The sequence below is a fragment of the Macrobrachium rosenbergii genome, chromosome 53 (genome assembly GCF_040412425.1).
Source record: "Macrobrachium rosenbergii isolate ZJJX-2024 chromosome 53, ASM4041242v1, whole genome shotgun sequence".
NCBI classification, from domain to species: Eukaryota; Metazoa; Arthropoda; class Malacostraca; order Decapoda; family Palaemonidae; genus Macrobrachium; species Macrobrachium rosenbergii.
Window position 1 is genome coordinate 4,235,324 of NC_089793.1, and position 27,500 is coordinate 4,262,823.

General features: G+C 37.9%; 4 protein-coding genes and 1 long non-coding RNA gene across 10 annotated transcripts in view; 1 reads left to right on the top strand and 4 right to left on the bottom strand.

Moving 5' to 3' along the window:
• LOC136834041 (uncharacterized) overlaps positions 1–9,576 on the bottom strand; it is a 28,382-nt gene extending 18,806 nt beyond the window's left edge. Inside the window, exons 1-4 of the mRNA XM_067096298.1 lie at positions 9,546–9,576; positions 9,172–9,312; positions 6,513–6,746; positions 461–573 (exon numbers count right to left, since the gene is read on the bottom strand). Of these exons, the coding sequence (XP_066952399.1) occupies positions 461–573; positions 6,513–6,746; positions 9,172–9,312; positions 9,546–9,576 (519 nt within the window). The remainder of the gene's footprint in view (positions 1–460; positions 574–6,512; positions 6,747–9,171; positions 9,313–9,545) is intronic.
• Positions 1–11,110, bottom strand: part of Elk (Eag-like K[+] channel) — a 451,009-nt gene extending 439,899 nt beyond the window's left edge. For 3 of the 6 annotated variants that reach the window (XM_067096526.1, XM_067096524.1, XM_067096521.1), the window contains exon 1: positions 11,000–11,101. The gene's annotated coding sequence lies outside the window, so the exon portion shown is untranslated. Of the gene's footprint in view, positions 1–6,684; positions 6,703–10,999 lie in introns of those variants that run through there. The other 3 variants (XM_067096523.1, XM_067096522.1, XM_067096525.1) reach the window with 3 other exon arrangements.
• LOC136834226 (uncharacterized) overlaps positions 10,153–27,500 on the top strand; it is a 78,757-nt gene continuing 61,409 nt past the window's right edge. The window contains exon 1 of the long non-coding RNA XR_010851692.1: positions 10,153–10,265. This is a non-coding gene — a long non-coding RNA (uncharacterized lncRNA). The remainder of the gene's footprint in view (positions 10,266–27,500) is intronic.
• LOC136834225 (snaclec coagulation factor IX/factor X-binding protein subunit B-like) lies at positions 14,394–22,418 on the bottom strand. The gene is made up of 5 exons (XM_067096527.1): positions 22,313–22,418; positions 19,421–19,503; positions 17,490–17,660; positions 15,679–15,832; positions 14,394–15,044 (listed from the first exon to the last, which is right to left on the bottom strand). The coding sequence occupies exons 2-5, from the start codon at positions 19,491–19,493 to the stop codon at positions 14,852–14,854; spliced, it is 591 nt and encodes a 196-aa protein (XP_066952628.1). The 5' UTR covers positions 19,494–19,503; positions 22,313–22,418; the 3' UTR covers positions 14,394–14,851.
• LOC136834034 (uncharacterized) overlaps positions 26,065–27,500 on the bottom strand; it is a 28,334-nt gene continuing 26,898 nt past the window's right edge. The window contains exons 2-4 of the mRNA XM_067096291.1: positions 27,228–27,500; positions 27,089–27,177; positions 26,065–26,832 (exon numbers count right to left, since the gene is read on the bottom strand). The exon at positions 27,228–27,500 is cut by the window's right edge and continues 77 nt beyond it. Coding sequence (XP_066952392.1) covers positions 26,065–26,832; positions 27,089–27,177; positions 27,228–27,500 — 1,130 coding nt within the window. The remainder of the gene's footprint in view (positions 26,833–27,088; positions 27,178–27,227) is intronic.

Consider the following 27,500-nt stretch of genomic DNA (forward strand, 5'->3'; position numbering starts at 1 on the left):
AGTTGCACCGTGAAACAATATTGTTAGGAGAGGATGGATAGTCAGATAGCAGAAAGAATATGAACGGAGGTATAGTAAAAGTAAAGACCCTTAAGTAACGTCTACAATGCACCACGTGAGATGCACTGACGGTACTACCTCGCAACGGGGAGAGTTATAACATTAGTAAAATACTACATTCGTTTCTCGATATGAAGACTACGCGCATCTTTCTGCCGGAGAGGAGACATCCAATTTTACACTGTTTCATCCCGATCCGACCAGACGTTAAATTATCGACACACGAATGAGAGAGAGAGAGAGAGAGGGAGAGAGAGAGAGAGGGGGGGTGAGGGAGGTAGGGATGTTGCATTATCTGAGGCGGTTCCCCTCCAGTTAATTTTCCAACAGATATGATAACAGAAAATCAATATTTCCCTTTTAGGAGAAGGCGAAATAAAAATAGGAAAATGAGGGTTACGGTGAGAGGAGGAGGAGGAGCAGGTGGAGGAGGAGCAGGTAGAGGAGATGGAGGAGGAGGAGGAGGCGGCGGAAGGAAAAATGAGGAAGGAGGCGTACCAAAAGAAGACGGATCTTGAACACAAAAGGAATAAAGGATAAGACGCTGAAGAAGAAGAAGAAGAGAGAGAGAGAGAGAGAGAGAGGGAGATTGATCTTGAAATACAGATGAAATGAGGATAAGACGCTGAAGAAGAGAGAGAAAGAGAGAGAGAAAGAGAAAGGAGACGGGTCTTGAACACAAAAGGAATAGGACAGGACGCTGAAGGAGAGAGAGAGAGAGAGAGAGAGAGAGAGAGAGAGAGAGAGAGAGAGAGAGAGAGAGTGGGGTGGGGGGACGGATCCTGAACACAAAAAGAATAAACGATAGGACGCTGAAGGAGAGAGAGAGAGAGAAAGAGAGGAGAAAGAGGTCTTAACACAAAAAGGAGTAGGACAGGACAGTGAAGAAGAAGAAGAAGAAGAGAGAGAGAAAAGAGAGTGGGGTGGGGATTTGACTGAACACAAAAAAAGAATAAACGATAGGACGCTGAAGGAGAGAGAGAGAGAGAGAGAGTGAGAGAGAGAAAGAGAGATCTTGAACACAAAAGGAGTGAAGAAGAAGAAGAAGAAGAAGAAGAAGGAGAGAGAAGAGGAGAGAGAGAGAGAGGGCCTGCCCCAATAATGCCTCTCACGGAAACAAATGTGACAGCGTAAGCGTAATGAAGGCATTTGCAGAGGACGAGGGGAAACGGCACTGATGCCAAACACACGAAAAATAAGGGGGGACACTTTCCCCATCAATGCAATGTTGCCCAGTTCAGTGCGAGCGAACTGATGGCTGGCGACACACAGAAAATAATCGACAGTTCCTTACGTATTTATGGTTATTTTGGAGGTTATATATGACAATAATAATCGTTTGCATTTGAATTTCTTATATGAGAGAGATGACTGGGTCATGTCCGCCAGGATACTTTAATTTTCGTGATCGTGTTATCTATAAAGTAGGTCACTGTCATAACCAATTTGTTCAAATAGGCTAATCATTGTACTCTGAATGGCCTTCAACTGTCAAATACCGGAAGATGTGAAGAGACGCATGATTTGGGAAATGAAAAAGTAAAACAATAAGTTCAAAAGTAAAGAACTTCACCAAGCTAATACATACACGTGTAATCATGGTGATACATACTACATGTAATACAGGAAACAACCGCTTGCACGTATCATCACTGTTATCGTCCAGACAGGAAGTGACAAGGATTCATTAACATGTGACGTGACCTAGTGGTCGTGATGCTAGCCTCACCACCGTGAGGAGAAAGGTTCGTTTTCATGCACAAACAAGATAATTCATAACCGTTCAATTAAATACACCGGGCTTCTTTCGACCTAAGCAATGAACAATGTACCTGACAGTCACTTGAATTTTGTGGACTGCAGCAAAGTTGCAAGGCATGGGGCTTGCAATCTCATCCCCAAAGACTTGCTGAAAACTTAAGGATGCATAAGGCACGCACATAGATGGAGCCACCACAGTTGTCTATAACTATATATAATATTATATATATATATATATGTGTGTGTGTGTATATATATACATACATACATATATAAATATATATACATATACATACATATATACATACATACATATATACACTGTGTATATCTAATATATATATAAATATACACGTGAAAGGTAAGAATCCCATTTATGTGGAAAGGAAGTGGCGTGACATTTTCAAAGCGAGACAGGACGAAGGGAAATGAGACCCTCTGAGAGCAGTTCGTTTAAAAAATGACGCAAAAAAATACAACAAAGACTAAAATGAGGAGAAAGGGAAAAAAAAGAATAGAGGAGAAAGAAAAAAAAGAAAGAAAAAAAAAAGAAATTAAGGACCCGGAATACTGAAATGACAGGATGGAAAAGTCAAGGAGCGAGAGAAAGAGATGCCACTGAACAGTTGTAGACACGAGCAGAAGAAAGTGGGAAGACAGGTGTGAGGAGAGTGAAGGGTATAATAATGAAAACACAAAGAACTGAGAAAAATGGTTAAAAGAAGGTCTCGAACAAACGAAAATAAGAAATAAAAACATAAAAAGAAAGTAAGAGAGTGATCAGAATGCGAAAATACTAGTAATGACAACATAATCAAGGACCGGGTACAAACGAAAAAATAAGATAAAGAGAAAAAAATGAGTGGAAATGGAAAGACGTGGAGTACAAAAAACGAAAAAAAAGCCAAAAAACAAAAAACAGGGAGAAACTAGCACAGCGAATATGAGCAGAAAAGCGTAATGATAAACACATAAATAAAAATGGCACACAGAATGTGAACGAAACAAAGTAAAAGCAAAGGAAACAGGAATGGAAATGGAATGAAGGAGAAAGCACAAAAAAATAAGCAGAGAAAAGTAAAAAAAAAAAAAAAAATTGATTATGAATCTTGATGTGAAAGAAATGGAAAACAGTAAAAATAAGAGCGTTTAAACAAGAGACAGCATCAAAAAAAGGGGAGATAATATAATCTAAAAGGAAAAATGATAAAATAGTGATAAACAAATGGAAAACATAAAAAAAGAGCGTCTGGAAAATTGCATCTAGACCGAACAATCTTTAATGGACCTCTCCTCTTCAACAGCTACCATCCCCCCCCCTCTCCAAAATGGTCCATTCTACACAAAATTTGCAACTTCTCCTTCTGTTTATCCCTTTGTTCCTTTCTCTCCCAAAATTTACAACTTCTCCTTGTGTTAATCCCTTTGTTCTTTTCTCTCCCAAAATTTACAACTTCTGTTTTTCCCTTCGTTCCTTTGTCTCCCAAAATTTACAACTTCTCCTTGTGTTAATCCCTTTGTTCCTTTCTCTCCCAAAATTTACAACTTCTCTTCTGTTTATCCCTTCGTTCCTTTCTCTCCCAAAATTTATTCAATCACTGACAATCACGACACCCACCTTTAATACAATTTTTTTTATAAATCAACGCATAACTTTCGTTGTAACCCTTAAATAAAAATGAAACACCACCTCCTCGCTAGAGATAATGAAACAGGGTAATGAAACAGGACTAAGAAAACAATAAAAGGGAAGCAAATTTACAATGAAGTTGTCATCTGCCATATGAAAAAAATGTTTAATAAAAAAAAATGCGAGACTGAAACGGCCGGTAATTTTAAAATAAAAATGAAACTCAGAACTGCAGTGGAAATCAAATTAAAGGGTGAGGGGGAGAGTAAATAAAATTGGGAAAAAAAATTGGGATGTATATATGAGCTTCAAAGAAAAAAATAGCACCAAAGTAATCACTGGCTGGAAAAATAGTGTAAAACTGAAAATAGGAATACGGAGAGTGAATATACCTCGAAAAAATGCAGGGTGAATATACCTCGAAGCCAGAGCATTAAGCTGGTCACTGGATGATACAAGTAGTGGTGGCCTATCCTACATCGTTGCCAGAAGCACGATTAAGGCTAAATTTAACCTTGAATAAAATTAAAACTACAGAGGCTAATAGGCTGCAATTTGGTATGTTTGACGGTTGGAGGGTGGATGATCACCATACCAATTTGCAGCCCTCTAACCTCAGTAGTTTTTAAGATCTGAGGGCGGACAGAAAAAGTGAGGACAGAAAAATGTGTGGACGGATTGACAAAGCCAGTACAATAGTTTTCAATTACAAACAACTAAAAACGGGGTTAAAATGAAAAAGCATGACAAAATTCAATGTGAACAAACACAATATGGCAGAAAAACGAAGCGCAAAAACTGAAGGAAACCAAAGAGAGAAAAAAAAAAGGGGGGTGGGAAGGGTAAAAACGCAGGAAACAGTGACATGAAGCAGATAGGTACCAAATGTAAAAAATGAAAGATAAACGAAAGCTAAAATAAAAAAAAAATAACAGGATGCAGTATGGAAACCAAACAAAAAAAAAAAAAATGCTAGAAATGACAGACACGGGAAGATTAAAAATAAAGGAAATAATGACAAGATTGACACTGAACGAAAAATTATACAAAAATGAAAAAAAAAAAAAAGGGGGGGGGAAACGTTGGCAAAATTCAGATGCGAAACGATTCAAAATTCAAAAAAAAAAAAAAAAAAAAAAGGAAAAACAGTACAAAATGGAGAACGGATGCGACATAAAAGATGAATCATTTGTATGAGTACAAAAAACGACGAAGAAAAATAAAACAATAAAAACGGACTAATGGAACACTGAAATAAAAACTCGACGTAAAATCAAGGAAGGAGGGACGCTGATAAATCAAATTAGGATGAAAAATGAATGACGATAAATTGATGAATAGAGAAACGAGGAAAGGGGAAACACGAAGGAAAACAATAGGGCAGCAATGAAGGGAACAGGCGAAGGTAGGACGTGTTGCTGTTTCTGCCATCTCTCAACTCCAGAACCCCTTACCTTCTTCTTTGTTCCATATTAAAATACGTCCCTCCTTAGACAATGTACCAAAAATGTCATCATCTGAACGGAAAGAGCAAATGAACTGAAGTATGTTGGAATTTTCCATCAACTCAACGCGGGAATTTCTTACCTCCTTCTTTGTTCCCAGTTACTTCCACGTTCTTCTTTATAAGAGGAAAATCTGCCATCACTTGAAAAAGCGAGTTACTTTAGAATGGGATAGAATAGAACCAGCTGACTAGCTGTAAGGAAAGGTAATCGTTTACAAGGAGGAAAGGTGGAAAATACTACACAAATGGAAACAGCGGTCAAACCCACCAGCTACTGGTAAAATAGTGTTCCCTCTGAGAGCCGTGAAAAATCTGATATCTTTGCCATTTCTGCCTGTCTCTGTTCTGCGGCACATTTACCGACTCGAAATCAATAGGTCATTATAATACGCCGCATATAATGGCACTGGTTTCTCTCATTCGCTTGTATAACGAACGGAATCAGTGTCATTATACAAAGCCAAGTATAATGGCATTAGGCGTTCTCGTTCCTGTCCAAATCCGAAGAAAAAATACGAAAAAGCAATTGTACTGAAGTAACGAAACAAATCAGACCCGGTTATAAAAAAACCAATAATAATAATAATAATAATAATAATAATAATACACTGTCACAGAAGTCAAAGTCTGAGCTAAAAAATTCCAGTCTCATATACATAAATACATAACCCTGCTAACCTACAGGAGTTGTTTTTAACAATTTATAAAGTACCCCCTTCAGCTCCATAATAATAATAATAATAATAATAATAATAATAATAATGATAATAACGACATCTTCAAGGGGATGACACCTTTAGATGACCTACATCCGTCTAAAAAATTTCTGGCGCATCGGTAGATCCATATTGAAACTGAACATCGATACTCGTAGCTTTGGAGCCATCTGCTGGTATTACATACGGATATGCATTTATATACCTGTTGGTATTATGGTATTGTGTGCGTTTTCGTGCATCTCCACACGAATAATAATAATAATAATAATAATAATAATAATAATAATAATAATAATAATAATAATAATAATAATAATAATAATAATAATGAATCTTAAATATATAAAACCGCATTTTAGCCGTCTAAAAAACTGATTGGTGTATTGCCAAAGCTGATCGAATCATATTGCCCAGAATCCCAGATATTGGCTAAGAATAAAAATTGGAATCACTGCACTCGAATTTAGTAGGTACCAATTACGAGGTCAAATTGTGTTTTTGTGTGACTATTTGAGAGAGAGAGAGAGAGAGAGAGAGAGAGAGAGAGAGAGAGAGAGAGAGAGAGAGAGAGAGAGAGAGAATCGTGCTTCACTCAAAGCCTGAACGAATTCGTAACCATCGGGTAGGCATACAGAAGAAAAAAAAAACTTCTACAAGGATAAGTCAAAATTGAGCAAAATATGCAAAGAGGGCAAAAGAAAAGGCATCAGACGAGACATCTGCGACAAATGTTTCTCCCAGCAAGTCTGTCAAATTCAACAGGTGACTGGCGAAAGCCTTGAGGGTTAAAGCTAATCATTGATGCTCGTCCCTCGGCTGTGTATGGACAACAAACTACACTCTGTGTCATCGCTCGATCTGTTAAAACTCCTGCGGTCGTCTGTGGCCACTACAGACACTCTGTCTACTTCCATTGCATGACCGCCAGTACCCCCGAAAATTTTAGATGGAATTAAAAATTCTACGGTTATACGACGCGGTCTCAGGAGCGACCGTGCTTCACCCACCAAAGCCAGGTAGCTACTGAGCGTCTGCTGCAATTGCTCCCGCCTGGGCGAGCAAGGGGGAGCTATAGGACAAGCCAAGTCAGTCCGACTGACTCGCGCGGCCTAGTAGTGGCACTCTAGAGGAGTAAGTCCCTGGAGCATTTCAAATTTTAATAATGTCAATTATAAAATATTTAAAAAAGACCAAGGAAAATGTATCCTTTGGCTGATTAAATAAAAAAAGCAAGATAAAGGAAATGTGGCCTTTGCTGATTAAATTAGAAAAAGTAAGATCAACTAGGCAAATGTGGCCTCTGGCTGATTAAATTAGGAAAAAGGTAAAATAAACTGGAAATTACGGTCTTTTACTGATAAAACTATAAAATGAACAATGAAACTCCGACCTTTTGTTAACAATCATAAAAAAACAAACTTTGCGATGAAAATTTCCCATTTTACGAGAAAAAATCGAGAAAATAATTAAGGAAAATTCGGTCCATCGCTAAAGACGAAAAATAAACATATGTCACTGAAGGTAATTTCATCACGTCGCACTGATCTCATTTTACGAAAACTTCCAGTGATAGGCTACAGCAAAGGTCTAGAGGGGTCTCTAGACCTTGGGCTACATATATATTCTCGGAATATTCAACAAAGGGAACATACAGACAGGTCTCAAGATTTCATCTGTCGAGAATAAGACTATTTCTTGACAAACACTTACACTATATACTGTTGTATTCTATGCAATAATCCCTCTTTGATTTCCGTGCCAAGAACTTTTTGACTGGACGAGTGATATCGATGGTTGTGTTCTTTATGCAGTACATACATATATATATATATATATATATATATATATATATATATATATATATATATATATATATATATATACACACACATACATAATCTATCTGCCATGTTTATAAAGGCATACAACCACATTATTCTCACCAGTCAAAAAAGTGCTTTTTTTTTGATGAAATTAAAAGAAGAGATATTTCATAGAATAGCAAATAATGTAAGTGTTGGGCAAGAAATAGTCCTGTTTTCGACAAATAATAATAATAATATTAATAATAATAATAATAATAATAACAACAATAATAATAATAATAACTAAAAGGCACGTTAGTATGATTATTACTACCCGATCAACAAGCTTATTAATGATGACTCGAAATGCCTTCATACGACGTATAATAATAATAATAATAATAATAATAATAATAATAATAATAATAACAGGGAAACAATTAATTTCCACGATCACTATTAGACCGACAAAAACAAAAGCAATATACAACATTACAACAGTAAAGATGAATGATCACCAGGGCACACAACTTACCCCAGAAATCACCCCAGTCACACACAAAAAAAATAAATAAAACCAACTGCCATCAAGCACATCACACCCACTAGGAAGAAATTCGACCCCCTTCGGAATCCAAATCCATAAAAAAAAAAAAAAACAGCCGTTAGGAATTCAAATCCTTCTTCTCCAGACGAGCCGGCTCGTTTGTACCAGATGTTGGGAGTAAAAACATGTTTTCCCTGGTGCGTTCCCTTGCCGCTCTGGAAGCACATAAAGGGGGGTGGGGAGAATGTTCCTTGGTCGCTCTGGAAACACATTAAGGGGTGGGGGGGGAGAGAGGTGGCATTTGAAAGGGGACTATTTCGCCGGTCGCTACAAGCAAACCGATGCTCGATTCCTGTATTACCGGGGGAATCTCAACAGCCGTTAATCAAAAACTATTGTACGATCAGTGATATGATCGTGTTAGGTATGTATATAAAAGAGTAGTGCAAGCACGTCATATACAGGCATTATTGGCCCAAAGGGATGAGGAGAAGCATGCATCTTGACCGGATGTTGATTTTTAAGGGGTGTTTTCAAGCAAGGACGTAGACATCTTTTGAACATAAACGTAATGTGTGTGTACTTGCATGTACAGCATAAAAATCCTGACATCCAGAAACTTGCAACAGAAAGAAAGCCCTAATAGATCCAACGAAACGAAGAATATGAAAATATAGAAAGGAAAATTAACTGGATATAGGCCATCAGCCCATCCTGCGCAAAAAAGAGTCATGTGCACACACACATATATATAGGAATGGAATGGAATACAGAATTTAGGCCAAAGGCCAAGCGCTGGGACCTAAGAGGTCATTCAGCGCTACAAGGGAAATTGATGGTAGAAAGGTTTGAAATGCGTAACAGGAGGAAAACCTCTCAGTTGCACTACGAAATAATTGTTAGGAGAGGGTGGATAGCAAGATGGATGGAAGATAATATGAATGGATAATATGAATAGGAATGAAAGAGGTTGTTTCAGGGCCGAAGGACGCTGCAAAGAACCTTCAGTAATGCCTACAGTGCGCAAGTGAGGTGCATGGCGGCACTACCCACAACAGTATATATATATATGTATATATATATATATATATATATATATATATATATATATATATATATATAAATAAATTTCTCTGACTCACGTTGGGATCGAATATTCTCAGGTATATACAAGTCTAAAAGAACTCGGAACCTGAGAGCAACTGCCCCCAAGGAATTACCCATAACTGCTTGTATACTGTGAAGTTTTCCCAACTTCCCTGACTCAGCAATGACCCAATAGTCTAAATTTTGGAATAAGAAATCATCATCATACAATCAGTGGAACAGGAAATAAATTTCTGATTTGGGATCGAACCCAGGTCTAGTTAACCAATGTCTAAAAGAAGTCGGAACCTGAGAGCAACGTTCTTAAGGAATTACCCAATATGTCTACATGACTCAGATGGCTAATATTTTCATCCTCTGGAGTGAAATAGTCAACACAAATCACTGGAACAGGTAAATTTTGACTCACGTTTTGGAGCGCGGGCGTTAAACTGGGCCATACAAGCTAAAAAAGAATGAACCCGAGACCTGGCTTTGATCCCAACGTGAGGCCGAAATTTATTTCTGTTCCACACGTGATTGTGTGTTGATGAAACCAATTCGAATGAAATGTTGTCTAAATAGTCGGGAAGTTGGGAAATTTAACTTGTATGGCCCAGTGGTTAATACAAGATCCCAACGAGACAGATTAATGAGTACTTACAAAATGGGTCATTGCTGAGTCCATCAGTTAGCTTGCCCAGGCTTATCTTTAGACTTGTATCATAACGCCCTTGCTTTCCACCTCAGCTTGATCTCAACGAGTCAGAAATTTACCAGTTTATTTATTTAAAGTACTAAATTACAATTTGATAGCAACAAATGTCTAAATCTGATAGGTATTATCCTTAAGTCATGAAATGAAACGTAAACCCTAAATAAATTGTAATCCATAATACAAGCACAGATTAATAGTACTTACAAAATGTGTCCATCAAACTTATCCTTCCCTCAGCTGAAACCACCATTATTTATTTAAAAGATTACAAACAACTTCTTTTCCCTCTGACTTCAGTCTTGGCGATATGACGATGCGAGGAACGAACGCACACGGGACTACTTCAGTTTTACTACTGCAGTGTCCACGGTAAGAGGGAAAAAGTGTAACGTTGTCCCCATCTGGCGACAAGGCGCTTAACTTCAACACAACGTAAGTACCATTATACGAAATGGATAGTATTATGTGGGTATAACGCCTTCACAGCTGCGCCCTGAAGAAAGTATATATATAACATTAATATTTACGGTAGCCGTAAATTCGGGCTAGGTGACAAGCGCCCACCTTGAGGTGACTGGGAAACATTGACCGGATGAGGAAAACGGTCGTTTTATGGAACAACTCCTTTAGTTTTGTCGTATCAATGAAGATTATTTATAGGTATTCGTTACAGATAACAGATACCGTTAGTACCAACTCTACATGCTACTTTAGTGCTACAGTTCAATTCATTGGGAATATTAGATCTACAGGTCAGTTACTAAAGAGCTTTTGAAACTTTCTTAGCAAATGGACAAAAGTTATGCTCGACAGACAGGCTAAGGAATCAGCGTTTGGAAAAATAGCAGCATAGGCCTAGGATCCTCCCACCCTTGAAGAAGGATATGTGCTCTTGAAATCTACAAATCCATCTCCGTGTACATAAAACTGAGTTTCAGTTTAGAACATAATATCATTTATTAGCTTGAGGATAAACCTTCAAGAAAATCTTGCATAAACATATAAAAATGAATCTCACAAACATGTACACAATAGATAATAGTCTGGGGCCTAAGGCTAAACCTTGCTGTACTCCCTTGATTCATAATGGCTATCACTTTCAAATGCCATGCAAAGCTAGTTTCGTCTCTAATTCACTTCACAATATAAAAAAAAACTAATTATACCATCTAAATACAACGAAGAATCCAAGAAAAAGGATTTACACTGTCACTGTTAATCAATCGCGGGACAAACGAACGATAACGACCTTACGCGGATACGGTAGACGAGATACTGATTGGTCAATCCTAAGTTCTTAACTTTCTTGAGGATACATCCATAGCTCAGTCTTCGGCGGACTTTGGCGGGAATCAATAATAGCGTTTTTAAAACTTTTCAACTGGATTTGCTACTGAATGTAGTTGTGTTTTGTTATAGATTCTGGATTCGCTATAGAATACTGCTTTGCTGTTGTTGTTGATTCATTGAAAACTAAATGTATTCGTAAGTTTTTGCATACGAAAATTATTTCGCCGTGAAACCGTTGACTTCCTACGAAAACCATTATCAGATTTGTTAGAATATCGTAATATTATTTAATGCAAAATAGGTTTTGACTAATTTACCAAGCGGGGCGTTTACATATTATACTGTCACAAGATATCTTACTAAATTAATCGTTAATGTAATATAATGTAATTCAATGGGAAATTGTCCTTTTAAAATTTTGTTAATAACCCCATTTTGAAAACTCCACCAAGTGAACTTTTTTGCTTTCCGTTTATGACCTAACATTCCATCTTGAAGTTATCGTGTGAACTCTGCCCCCTGCGTATGTGTCTCTGGGCGCGCTTATGCGCTTATTTAATGTGTGATTATACCAGTACAACTAGGTGAAACCGGTTTTATACAGGATGGCAGGGGCACATGTCTTTGTTGACTCTAAGCTTAGAATTTGGTAGTGTTGATGAGAACGAGAGCTCCTCGACGAGGTAAACCATTCTCTCTCTCTCTCTCTCTCTCTCTCTCTCTCTCTCTCTCTCTCTCTCTCTCTCTCAAGCGTGCGTCTCCAAATCAGCTGGCTTAGTAATACGATGATGTCTCGTTGCTTTCAAAGCTCCAAATCTCGAAGGTCTGTTTGGTGGAGATCATTAGTATATACTGTAAATTACATTTAATACTGAAATGTATGAATACGACCTGGGGTTATATATGTATGTATGTATATATATATTATATATATATATATATATATATATATATATATATATATATATATATATATATATATATATATATATATATGATGGCGCTACACTATAAGAGCTCGTTTGTGTTATGTATAACAAAGTAAATTATTTACATTATAAACTGTATTTCAGCGTCTTCGTTTACGATATCTTATAATATTTAGAAGTATAGTTGTCATTATGTAATTTACAGAATACGTAGCCAGAAAAACAATCTTAGTGTTATGAGATAACTATCCTGTAATCGTAATCGCAGTCCGTACTGGTTAACTCATATGGCCTTCGGGGACTAGGCCTATCTTTAAAACCCGGGCATTATAGGGAAAAGCGAAACATATATTATAATATGATCCCCACATTTATCGGGAAATTAGCCGAGTCGATCGAAAAAGTGATAGAAAAGAGAAAAACAAAGCGGTTTCCAAGTGAAGTTGTCTCACCGGATATGGATATAAAATATATTGAAAGAGGGACAGATTTCATGTTTCCTCAATATACGAAAGTCAGGGTTTTTACTTTTAGATTATTCCGAGCCAAAACTTAACTATTATCATTTGTAGTAGTAGTACTAATATTATTGTTAGTAGTAGTAGTCCATTTTTCGTAAATAATCGTCGCTTTTGCAATTGTTATTATTACCATAATTATTGTGTGCCACTAAATTTGTTAATACAGCATTTAAATCATATGTATAGGTTTACCACGTTCTCCTCAAGAGAGAGAGAAAGAGAATCCGGGTCGAATCCCGGACGGAAGCACAAATCCCGTTGTGAAATAAATGCCTGGTAGTTAGCAAACTGTTATGGGGCGCAGCCAGGGGAGAATATATATATATATATATATATATATATATATATATATATATATATATATATATATATGTGTGTGTGTGTGTGTGTGTGTGTGTATTACAGTATATGTGTGTGTGTACAAATGTGCGTTTGTACTCAGTGCGTGTGCATGTACTGTATATGTGTGTATACATATGGATATATACATCGCATACATTGACATAACTGTACACATGTCTAGTTTTCTTTCCCTCTCATAGTTGTAGACCAAGCCTCCCCCTTTAAGCGGTTTGCACAGTTATCTCTGATCTCTTGAATCAAGGGCTCGCAAAAAAAACCTGCTGATTTTTGCAGAGCGTATTGTTAGTGCAAACATTTTCCTCTCGTCGAGCAGGAAAAAAACTTTTTTTTAATAATAAATAATTTGAGACTGCCATAATTCTCTGCAATGAATCCAGGCATGTTTTCCCGTAGAGTCTTTTTTTTTTTTTTTGTTTTACTAAATTGGAAATTTGACGTGACTTTGGCGCGGGTAAAAGGTATTTTCATAACATTTCCTTCCGAAACTTTTGTAATTAATGTCCTGATACAACTGTGCATTGCTTTCCAACGGTATTTGTGACAAGGGGAGTTAGGACAGGTGGATGGGGAGGGAGAATACTTGGTATTTGAAACGGTAAGACAAAATTAAAATGGGGGGGGGAGTCTCAGTCGATATCTGTTTATCGTTATTGTCTCTCCACAGCGGACTAGGCCTATTTTTTTTTTTTACCCACTATCGAAAGTTATTACACAGAGTAAGTGAATGCTACATAGTTAACCCAAGCAATAAATCGTATTCGAATGTGAACATGTATACATGAATGTATACATTTACACATGCATTACATATGAATGGTCTAACTGTGATACAAGAGCATTTAGTATGTCCTCTTATTACACAAACATACATACATAGATACATATTTACATAAATACATACAAACAAACATGCACATGGAAATACACTAGTACTGCAGAGGTAATCGTTGAACTCCCTCACTCTCTGGAGTTTAAAGCTTCAAAGGGAGCAATTTCATAATTTCTTTCTTGTTTTGACATTTCAGTGCTTTCGGTGGAAATCGTATCTCAAAATAGTAGGAAAATGAGAAGTGAAGCCTTGGTTTTATGGCTGTTGTGTTTCAAGAGTTCTTGCGAGTTTGACAAGTAGATTTCATAAGCATGTATGTAGGCCTATACGCCCACACAAACATATGAACATATTCAGTGGTTTCATGGTTGTACGGGACAGCCCTGTGAGAGCTGAAAGTCAGCTCAGTGGTCTGGTTAAACTACTTTAACAATAATAATAATAATAATATGGTTGTACGATTATTGCATTTCAATAGCTCTTGTGAAAGGGGCAAGCAGGTTCCATAAGCATGTATGTAGGCCTATGCGTCTACACCCACATATAAACACACAATATTCAATGATTTTTAAACCTGGAAAATGTTTGTCCAAAGAAAACACGAATAAAGGAAAATGAAAAGGGAAAATAAGTAACTTTATTTAATCATTACATCAATAGGTACACCATAGCCTCACTAAAACAACACAAAATAACAAAAAGTTCAAATGGAAAGCTTCTTATAAGTAAAGCTTCTGATAATTGTCATAAGGATATTTGTCCTGCTGCATTGTAGGCCTAAAGCCAAAGATGACTGATTTTTATTAATCTTTTTTTCCTTACCAGGAAAAGTGACAAAGGAATTTGGATGCGTTAATAAGACCCAATGCTGAAAACGGAAATTTTTCAGGGTAGATTATTATTATTAACCGATAGATAAACAGGTAGATAGATAGATAGATGGAAACAATAAATGATAAAGAGAGATGTTACTTAAGGCAGATGGATGATAAGACGAAGATAGGACAGATAAATTGATTACTAACGAGAAATGGCACTGACGATAGACAAATAGGAGATGGATAGATAGATTCGATAGACTTGCTATTAATGAGAAATTTTACTCAAGGTGTGTATATATATGTGTGTGTGTGTGTTCGAGGCGACATCACTCTCCTCGGAGTCCACGTTCGGCAGTTCAATACCACTCTCACTCTGCTCTAGACCGACTTCGGGGATCATGATGGCATTCTTTTCGCAAATGTACTTGAGGGGTTCATTGCAGTCCTTTGCCCAGTACCTGTCGAGGTTATTTAAAAAATTAACCATATGTATATTAAATCATTGTCTATGTTCGAAACTGACTTGATTAATTTCTCGCTGAATAAGCTGTGAGTAGTAATGAAAACTTGTAATAGGTTCCCCTCAAACAATGTTCGAAACTGGTGAAATGGTTTCTTGTTATATAAAAACTAATTTTATTTTCTTAAACTGGTGAATGTGATCTGTTACAATATTGAAGATTAATAAGTAGATTTCTCAGGAAAACAAACTGCTACAATATGCAATTGAATTAACAAAAAATTAGTATAATTTAAACAACCTAACCCTTCCTAAGAATCAACACCCCACCCATCCCCCATTAAAAAACTAATGCTTTGACGGTCGCATTATAGCAGAAATGAGGTACCTTAACCCCCCCCCATTTCTCCCAACTCAAAAATATGTTAATTAATCAGTAAACTTTAAAACGAATTGGCTCCATTTAGGCAGAGTCAGCCATACCTCCCCCAACCAGCATGAGCAACTCACTCCAACCGCTTCTCCCTCCCTCTCTTTTCTCCCTCACTCCACCAACCAGGAGGTTTAATCTAGCCCTCCTTAATCTACCCCAACACACCCCACAACACACACACACACACACAAAGTCTTACCTAGTCGTGTTGGAGCAGAGATAGACGCAGGAGGTGGGCGAAGGCGTAGGGACGACTCTGTTACCCCACAGGGCTCTGGACACGGGGCTTCCGTTGGATGTCCAAATCCAGTTCCCTGAGCGCACTGCTCCGCTCAGCCAGTACTTTCCGGGTTCTGAAAATATTATTATTATATTGTCATTATTATTATTATAGAGAGAAAATACTCAACAGTTTCCAAGGAATTTAACAATAAAAAATAAACAGTCTTATCTTGCTTTGTACTTCGACAAACTTTCAAACGAGCAGTGAAAAAATTATATCCTTTTAACCACAATGTTGAAGTAATTAGATACTTAAAATTTATATATATATATATATATATATATATATATATATATATATATATATATATATATATATATGTATGTATGTATATATAAAGTATGTGTGAGAGTTAAATTACATTCAGAAGTATTTAATTAGAGGGGACATAGTTACACACTACCGGACTATGCTGGGCAGCGCTCATGCATTTGCAGTAAAATCTTCAAAATATTTGAGATATTTTTATAATTTTTGAACGTTGATCGACACGAGGAAAAAAAATATCCATATGAAAACCCTTTAGTAAAATTTGTTGCGTAACACAACCTTCCATATTCTCTCATTGCCTTGAGAAAATATTCGAAAAAGGGGACATTTTCGACATACGGCGCGGGAAAAGGTAGAAGGAAAATAAGCGTTCCCGTTTTCTTTTGATTTTCCTCCTACCCCTGTGATGTGTCACTGTCAACTATGTATTTCCAGTTGCCTTTTGTAACACTGCCTCTCTCTCTCTCTCTCTCTCTCTCTCTCTCTCTCTCTCTCTCTCTCTCTCTCTCCCGTTCCTTTTGGGCATTAAAGGCATCTTTTTCTATTCAATTTCCTCGTTGGAGGAATATGTCCATTCTCCATCCATTCCCTTGTAACTGAAGGGTCTCTCTCTCTCTGAGATCTGGTACACAGAGATCTGAGCGAGGGAGGATCTCTGTGCCTCAGATCTCTCTCTCTCTCTCTCTCTCTCTCTCTCTCTCTCTCTCTCTCTCTGTGTGTGTGTGTGTGTGAGACAAATAGGCACTGACGTATTCCTGCATGGTTCCTGGACTTTTAAAGATCGTTCATATCTCTCCATATAGTTTCTTACAGTTCCTCTGCGTAGCAGGTTTGTTTTGAAATGTATTTTGCGTTTGTTTGCACCGTCTCTGTCCGCTTTGTTCGTTCCCCATATTTTACCTGTTTGTTTAATTAAATAGTTGTTTTGTTTATATGCCAGTGCATACACTTACACGATTTATTCTGATTTATAATTTTAGTGTGACTGACATTGCAGTAAATTGGGAAAATCCGTTTACCTTTCGTAGGATTATTGGCAAGATTAGTATGACTGACATTCGTATAACAAAAAACAGTTCGTTTTCCGCACCTAGAGCTATTGACAAGATTAGTATGACTAATATTCTTATAAAGCAACAGTTCGTTGTCCTTGCCTAGAGCTATTGACAAGATTAGTATGACTAATATTCTTATAACATAAAACAGTTCGTTTTTCGTACCTAGAGCTATTGACAAGATCAGTACGATAGAGCCATTGACAAGATTAATATGACTAATAATCTTATAACAGAAAACCGTTCGCTTTCCGTACCTAAAGCTATTGACAAGATTATTATGACTAACATTCTTATAACATAAAACAGTTCGTTGTCTATGCCTAGGGCTGTTGACAAGATCAGTATGATTATTATGTCAACAAAGAGAAAACCTTTATCACGAAATTATTATCAACTTACGATTGTTCCTCATGACGTTCATTAGACCATCGTAAATTGGTCTGGCGATGAGCGAGACCAGTCTTCCGTCCAATTGGGTGCAGTGGTCCTGGGCGTCGTGCCAACTCTTAGGGATCTGGAAGAACAGGTAACAGTGGCTGGAAATGTTGACCGTGTTCGGAGGGCAGAAGGCTGGAAGAGAAAATACGCCTGGATTAGAAGGATCATTTTCGAGTTAGGCCTATAGAACGAGCCACGAGTTGGCTGCATTTATATCTAGGCTGGGAGATTGAATAGTTGAATTAGCTAAGTTTCATTCTAGACGGGAAACCAAGTAGTGAATTATCTGCATTTCCATCTAGGCTAGGAGATTGAGTAGTATATTTCTATCTATACTGGGAGAGCAAGCGATGGATTAGCTATATTTCTATCTAGGCTAGCAGATTTGATAGTGAAATTAGCTATATTTCCATCTATACTGGGAGACTTCTTAGTGAATTAGCTGTATTTTTACCTAGGCTGAGAGGTTGCGTAGTGAATTAGTGCGTTTCTATCTAGGATAGGAGGTTGAGTAGCAATTAGCTATATTTCTGCCTAGACTGGGAGACTGAGTAGTGAATTAGCTAGATTTATATCTAGGCTACGCGACTACATAGAGAATTAGCCATGTTTCTATCTGGATTGGGAGACTTTGCAGTGAATTAGCTATGTTTTTGTCTAGTTGGGAGACTGTGCAGTGAATTACCTAGATGTGTCTGTCTAGGCCTTATAAGAGACTGGGTAGTGAATGAGCTATGTTTCTGCCAGGGCTGGGAGACTGAGTAGTGAATTAGCTAGATTTCTGTTTAGAATGGGAGACTGGGTAGTGAATTAGTTAGATTTATATCTAGCTAGGAGGCTGTACACTGAATTACCTTTTACTGTCTTGGTTGGGAGACTGGAGTGAATTAGCTATGTCTTTTTCTAGTTTGGGAGCCTGCGTAGTGAATTAGCTATATTGCTGTCTAGACCGGGAGACTGTGCAGTGAATTACGTATATTGCTGTCTAGACTGTGAAACTACCTAGTGAATTAGATATATTTCTGCTAAACTAAGAGATTGATAGTGAATTACCTATGTTTCTGCTTAGGTTGGGAGACTGCGAATTGAATTAGCTAGATTTCTGTCTAGGTTGAGAGACTGAGTAATTAATTAGTTAGTCTACTATTTTGACCAGAAGAATGAGTCATGAATTGGCTAGATTTCTTTCAAGACTGAGACATTGAAGTAACTGATTAACTAATTTGTAATTCAAACTAGAAGAATGAGTCGTGAATTAGCAATATTTGTGTCTGGACTGGAGGACTGAGTAGTGAATTAGCTAGATTTTTATCTAGACAGGAAGAATGAGTCACATTTCTACCTAATGAGTTAGCTAGATTTCAATTTCGGCAGAAAGAATGAGTCATCTGTACTTAGGCTAGGATATTGAGTACCGGATTAGCTAATTTCCAGTTGGAAATAGGAAAATGAATTATGAATTTATTAACCAATGCATTAAAATTTCTCATGTAAACTTGAAGTCTGACCACTGAATTAAGTTCTTCTCTATCTAGACAGGGAGACACAGAAATTAAGTGGACTAGGAGATGGATCAATTGAAGAAATTATATTTTAGGAAATGGATGAACTAAAGAAATTATATTTTAGTGCATTGTCATGCATACCGTTAGGACAGTTTACAAATAAAATTGCGTTATGAAATAAATTAGAGTGGGAGACCTGGCAATTAAGAAAAATTAAACCTTAGTATGCTGTCAAAATACCCTTAGCATAGTTTGCAAATTAAAAGCCCGGTATGATATTATAAAGAAGATGTATCAGACGCGGGCATATATTATTTTTTTAATGAGAGAGAGAGAGAGAGAGAGAGAGAGAGAGAGAGAGAGAGAGAGAGAGAGAGAGATACTCACGAGTATCAGAATATCCATCCCGGAATAGAACCATCGCCATTGCCAGGAGGCAAATCAGCCCTTTCACCATCATTGTTGAACGTCTGGAAAATACGAAAGACAGATATATAAAACCGTTTAGTCCCATAATTAAATTGAAATGAATTGAATACGGAATTTGGGCCAAAGACCAAGCACTGGGACCTATGAGGTCATTCAGCGGTGAAACGGAAATTGACAGTAAAAGGTTTGAAAGGTGTAACAGGAGAAAAACCTCAAAGCGGTTGCACTATGAATCAGTTGTTAGGAGAGGGTGGAAAGTAAGATGGAAGAAAGAGAATATGAAAGGAGGTACAGTAAAAGGAACGATAGGGGTTGCAGCCAAGGGCCGAAGGCACGCTGCAAAGAACCTTAAGTAACGCCTACAGTGCACCGCATGAGGTGTACTGACGGTGCTAGCCCCCTACGGTGTCTCTTAAATATATAGGGTCATATTGGAAAAGGTACTAGGAGGAAAGATAAGGTATACATCTTAAGTTGCTCGCAGACCATGAACGGTAATGCTCGATGGAGTAGTAGCGATAATAGTGATAGTACCAGTGATAGTAGATTACCAATTTTTACAACATGAAACAACTGATTCAGTAGTCTGAAAATACCAACATCGCCCTCTAGTATCAGTATAACTATAAAATTCTAAACTCTGGTGTTGGTATGTAAACAAAAATGCGAAACTGCAATAGCTTTTGTAGATGGTCACCTAACCAAGTGGTGACCAAAGCTAACGTTGCAGCTGTGTCTAGCTGATCGCATAACGAGGATATAGTGAATGTGTTACTGACGATAGATATTGTATACATATATATGTATACATACATACACATTTTTATATACATACACATATGTATATATACATATATATTTATGTGTATTATAGATACATGTATAATTATGTATATATATATATATATATATATATATATATATATATATATATATATATATATATATACATACATACATACACGTATACATATCCACACACTTATCAAGCATGAATAACCGACCTCAACAAGCAACAGTAACATAATAATATCAATCTGAATAACTGTTTTAAACTCCGATAATGAGTACAAGGTCCCGCAACAAACAAAAAAAAAACAGAAATGAGAACGCAAGCAACAAGAACTCTGCTTGCCCGCGTCTCGCAAACAATAAAATTGTCCCATTTTAAGGAGAAGAAACAGGATCCGCCGAGAGAACAGATGTTCCTTTGCGTTCTTCTGAGAACTCCCTCCTCGGGACAGAACTTCGCGAGACGCCAAGTGGAGGCAATGAGGAAATGGGTGTATGAGATGACGTTTGGGTCCTCTTGGCTTGGTGATAGATATTGCCTCTCTCTCTTTCTATATATATATATATATATATATATATATATATATATATATATATATATATATATATATATATATATATATATATATATATATATATAGAGAGAGAGAGAGAGAGAGAGAGAGAGAGAGTGTGTGTGTGTGTTTGTTTGTGCGTACGCGTGTCCCTGTGTAGACTGACGTAAATATAGGTAGGCAGGAAACACACGTTTAAAATTGTAAAACATATGAGATAAAGTAAAACATATGTATACACATATACACACACAGACTGTATATATGTATATATATATAGAAATATATATACAGTATATATATATATATATATATATATATATATATATATATATATATATATATATATATATATATACTTATTCGTCATACGACAAATATTACCATTAAAGCAAATCCATAACAAATATAAAAACTCAGAACAAACAAACAAGAAAAAAGTATACAGAAAACACCAGGACCTCGAAAAAGTGTTAAATGATCCTACACTACACAACAGCATTCGGATCCTGTAGGAAGAAGCCCTTGAGAAAAGGAATCTCCTTTTGCATCCCCAAGAGTATCCTGGGACCGTCTCGCCAGCAGCAGCGTTCTCGGAAGAAGAATCATCTCAAGGGCGCACTGCCTTTGAAGTTATCCCGCCAACTTCATCCGCCCTCGGCGGATCGAAGTTGCGGAGACTTCAGAAACTTTCTCCCCAAAAACTTCCGTGTACTTTATCCGGCAGTGAGCGGAATAAAGTAGATGAATAAAGCGAAGGAAAAGCGACACAGACAATACAAATAAACATAGAAACGGGTAGTTGGGATAATCGAGTGGGGGCAGTGCCGTCAGTACACCTCACGCGGTGCATTGTAGGCATTACTTTGCAGCGTCCCTAAGGCCGCTAGCTGCAGCCCCTTTCATTCTTTTTTCTGTACCCCGGTTCATATTCTCCTTCTTCCGTCGTACTTTCCACTTCTCTTATAACAATTGATTCGTAGTGCAACTGTGAGGCTTCCCCGCTGTTACACTTTTAAAACCTTTTTACTCTATATTTCCTTTTCGGTGCTGAATGACCTTATCATAGGTCCCAGCTCTTGGTCTTTGGCATAAATTTTATATTCCATTTCGTTCTTTCTGCATTTAAGGAAAGAATGAACTAAACATAATGCCTTTAAAGAGCTCAGTTAAATTCTTGTATTCACGTGATACAACTCGGGTAGATTAATAAAAACAAACAAGAAAACTACACAGAATAACTCTACAAAATAGATTAAAAAAAAAACAAGAAAAACTACACAGAATAACTCTACAAAAATCTCATTCAGGCTGCTGCATTCACGTGATAAAAATCAGTTAAATCCACAAACAACCAAATATTAACATTACTACACGCAATGCCCCTAAGAAACTGTCAAAACCACCACAAGATAGGTCGACCCACGTACAAACAGTGATTAATCTTAACCCTAACACCACCAGCGATAGCAACGCAGTTCCATAATAAATAAGATAAACTTACGAGAGAAAACTTGTGTCCTCGACCCACACGACACTTACAGAGCACTGAGTTGCCACCGGAGATTCTGAGACGTCTTATAGTACAGTGCAATTCGAGGAGGGACGGCTGATGACGTCACGAGGTCTCCATTTTTGACGTAAACATTTTTTCTTTTTGATAAGAGGGTCGAAGATAAGTTGGGTAATTGGTAGTAATGAATGGCCTTGGGGGATGCCACTGCTACTAGTATAAAAATGATGATGATAATAATGAAAATAATAATGATAATTGTGAAACTTTATATTTAAATGCAGTCTTAAAAATTAGGTGTTGTTTATATTTGCTGCTGTTAAAGTAGGTGCCAAGGAATCGCTGCTACGCACTGCTTAAGCTGCTACTACTTATATTAAGGGAATTATAACAACAATCATTACCATATATTTCAAAAGCAGCAGCAAAAATAACTATGATTTTAAATAGTGCAACTATTAGTAGTACTACTGTTACTACCGCGCTACTACCACTAAAGCAGCAGTACTAGATAGGTTCTACTTTATAATTTGTTTTTAAATACGCTTTTATTCTTCCGAGTCAAAGAAGGTATGAAAAATCCGAAGAGTTATTCACTTCATACAAATCCTGAGATACTAGGAGAGGTCAGTATAGGCTCACTAGAGGTCACTGCTGACCTATTGATCATGTAAGGTTGTATTGTCACCAGGATTGGGTAACCATGCAAGATTTCAAGTCCATAGGACGAAAGGAACAGGTCGAAAATTGAGTTACAAGATTTGACCCAGACAAACAAACAAAGAGACAAAAAAGCAAGCTAAATAAAAGCGTATAAAAAGGCATCTGCTTTTACTACTCCTACTAAAATAGTATCAGCAAGACTACTAATATACATTATAACAACAGCTACTATACTCTGGCCACTCCCACAGAATAACATATGTATAAAATCGAGTCAGACTCTTTTACAGGATATCCTACGAACTCCTTCACCGGATGTAGGAGTGAGGCTCTGACGCGTCATCTCAGTGGAAATCATTTAGATAAGACGTTAGTTTCAAGGTATACCCATTTACGTCCCTGGGGGCTCTCAGGTATCGCTGTAAACCATTGCCTAGATCCCTCTAACACCCTTAGGGGGAGTAGTGCCGTCAGTGCACCTCATGCGGTGCACTGTAGGCATTAATTTTAAGGTTCTTTGCAGCGTCCCTTCCTTAGGCCCAAAGCTGCAACCTCCTTCATTCCTTTTACTGCACCTCCGTTCATATTCTCTTTCTTCCATCTTACTTTCCTCAACCCTCTCCTATCAATTGATTCGTAGTGCAACTGCTTTGAGGTTTTCCTCAGTTACACCTTTCAAACCTTTTTACCTCCAGTTTTCCTTTCAGCGCTGAATGATCTCATAGATCCCAGCGGTTGGCCTTTTGGCCAAAATCCAGTATTCTATCCTATCCCTAATACCTTCATGAGAACATCAGAGAGATAATATAACCTTGACGAGAACCTCGGAGAGATAACAAGGTGAAAAGATCACAGCCTTTGTCCTCCCCGCTGTCGAGATAACTAATTAGTTCCAGCTCATTTCTCTCTGTGTTGGGAGTGAGATAACAAAGGAGCGTAGAAAAATATATAAATACTACTCTCCCTTTTTCCCCACATTCAGCTTCGTCTTAACAGTTAGGTCTAGTCGTCGTATTTCTCTTGGTGAATACCTTTGCTTGACATGGAAAAAAATAAAGCGTGAAATGAAACGAATAATAATTAGTTTGCATTTAGATTTACGCTCTGTAGTGATAATGCACATTTGCGAGGAATTGGTGGTATGTTAAGGAGGTTGACGATCTTCCATTAATCTCTTTATTATTATTATTATTATTATTATTTGGAAGGAGTCCCTCTTTTAGGGCAGTTTTATTGAAAACAACTGCTGTTTCAGCGGCATATAGCTAATCTGCAGGTAGAATGTATAAGTTATTATCATTATTATTATTACTATTATTATTATTATCATTATTATTAAATAGGTTATAGATTCACCAATTCCCATCAATAGACTCTTATTGCATTTTAGCTAAATGTCATAAAGCGTACGACTTTCATCGGTGATTCTCGACAGAACTGTTGTGCCCTTAGCTCGAACTTAGTCTAGTCTTACGTGAGTCTAGACTGACATGGTTTATTATGTCTAAAATATAATGTAGGAATATAATATAGGAAAGAAATACCCGACTCTAAAAACTATACATCAGTTATAATTCATCCTTTAGCACCGGGAATAATTGTAATGGATAAAAAAATAAAAAAAAAATTGAAGCAAATAGACCGTTATCTTTTGAACTGAAACTGCTCGCTGCGTTGCCTTTCAATGCTTACACTTTTATGAAGAAACTCTGAAGTTGGAAGTTGCATAATCTTCATATGCAATCATTTCTGGTCATCATAATTACTGGAATAAGAGGAAATTACAGAAACACAGTATGGTAACAACAGTTTAATGGAAGCAACTGCATCAGTCAAGTGGAGAAACATTTTTGGAGCCATTGGCTATAACTACGCAAAGTGAAATTATTTGCAACAAAGAAATCACTGAGCTGAACATAGACAAAATGTGGGTATTAGATGGATTAAACTACAGAAGCACAACAGAAATCAAGAGGAAATATAACAAAATCGATGTGTATGACATGAATCATTTTTTTTTTACAATTTCATCAAATAAAAGATGAATAATTGAATAAATCACAATAGGTGGGCAAATAGGGTCAGGTAATTCACGTATAATTATCTCAACGTTTTCCTTCTGTTACACCTTTCAAATCTCTTACTGTCAATTTCCGTTTCGGCGATGAATGACCTCATTGGTCCCAGTGCTTGGCCTTTGGCCTAAAGTCTGTATTCAATTCAATTCAATTCAGACGTGACAGGTTTTCTTACAAGATCTCACTGAGTCTAGTAAAAGAGTTTGTCCTTCAAGAAACTAATCCACTCTGAAACTTTAGATAATTTTATGGGTCCTTAGTCTAAACTCGTGGGATATATGGAGGAGGGTGGGTTGGGGGTGGGGGTGGGGAGATTACTCATCACCAGCCGATCTAATTGCCTGGTCACCGCATAAAGGAAACAGACCATTAATGACACATTTATACAATTATCAGCATTGGTCATTCTGAGTTGTCTTTAACAGATTATAATAATTTAAGGTTTTTCATTTCCGCTTTTGATGAAATTAGCTGAAGTGTCCGTTTAACCTTTTAAATGATAAGTGATATTTTTACTTTCAAGTAAATGACATCTGTTAGCTTATGCAGTTCTGAGGCTAATGTAAATTCTACCTTACAAGAGCTCTAAAATCAGTTCAGCGAACGTGGACAAAAGAATCTATCAATAGCTTTTATTGGTGCCAGGATAAACTTGCCAGGAAAAACGGCGGAAGAGTTGCAAGAAAGTGGAAGATGGCGAAGGGGTTATATAAAAACTAACAAAGAACTAGTTTATACGTAGGGCGTGGCCAGCCACCCCTGTTATCAAAACTAACAAAAATAATATTTATACTTTTTCTTACTCTAAAAGTCAAGGTATAACGCGGAAAGATCATAACTTTTGCCATATGATTTTAATTCTGACTCGATGATAGGTTGATGTCGACTACCAAATGCTTAGCGAGAGAGAGAGAGAGAGAGAGAGAGAGAGAGAGAGAGAGAGAGAGAGAGAGAGAGAGAGAGAGAGAGAGAGCTTGGTAAATGTTACATTCTTCCTCTATATTATACCACCATGACGAATCGACTAGGAAAAGGGAAGTGTCTGATGAGCGGAAACCAAGATTCAAAAATTTTGAAATTGGTGGATTTAACCATGAACGAACGCGGTGGCTCCTGCCAGCGAGGGTGGGGTAGCGTCAGGTCCTCAGGAGTTTCGGGGTGTGACCCTAGCAATTCAGGGCTCCTAGCTGGTGACACATCTCGAGGACCTGAGTACGGTCCGTACGGTCTGGCAGCACTAGATCTCAGAGGTCTGAGAGACCTGAGAGGGCCGAAACTAGGGCGTCCCGCTCCCCTGAAAGATTTGGTGGAGGTTGGTTCTATGGCTTCGTCAGTGGGCGAGGCTGAGGATTCTCTGTATTTCCCGATGGAGAAGTCGTAAGGGGCGGTCACTACGGACTCCGGGTCTTGAGTTTTGTACGTCTCGACGGTTGGGGAGTCCGGACTAATGTCGACAAGTCCAATGTCGCGGTTTTCTAAGCCGTAGTCACCGTCTTGTCGACGGTGTCCGTAACCCTTCTTCATGCAACGGGTGATGTACTCTTTCTCATACTTCACAGTCGTCACTGTGACTTGGCCAATGCCGGTTACTGTGAATTTGACCGTGGTGTAGCGGTTGATGGTTTTGGTGAAGAACATAGGCCTAACTTTGGTCTCCACTTGCGTCAGTAAGGGTTTGATGACTTGGGTGATGAAGACGGGATACCTGATGGTTGTGTAGCGGGTTTCCACGACCTTTTTCACGTGGGGCTTGGGGTTTCTCACTTCCACCTGCAGGACAGAAACGGAAAGTCAGTCAAGTAATTAGAGAAATCTAAAACAATAGTTTTAATGAATCATGCTTTTGCCATGGTCTAGGGAATATTCTCCAGACGTTGCTGTTACATAGGCCTATGTCTCTATAACTGTCAAACGGACGAATCAGTGTATTTATGCTTAGGCTTGAAAGTACTTATTTGATGCTAGAACTAATTGTACAATAAAACCAGTGAAGTCAAAAATATTAAACGCGTCAGCCATAACTTACATTATTAACAACCTGGGCTTTGCGATCTTTGTAAACGGTCTTATATTTCGTGATCGTCTGGGGATGGCACACGGGAGCTGGATGGTAACCTCCCCTCCTCCTCCTCCTCCCCCACCTTTATGGCCACCTCCGCCATAACCTCCTCCTCCATGGTCACCTCCTCCATAACCACCTCCTCCTCCTCCACCGTGTCCTCCTCCACCGTGTCCTCCTCCATAACCTCCTCCTCCGTGGTCACCACCACCATAACCTCCTCCTCCTCCTCCGTGGTCACCACCACCATAACCTCCTCCTCCTCCTCCGTGGTCACCACCACTGTAACCTCCTCCTCCTCCTCCGTGGTCACCACCATAACCTCCTCCTCCTCCGTGGCCACCTCCTCCGTGTCCTCCGTGCCCTCCCCCTCCATGCC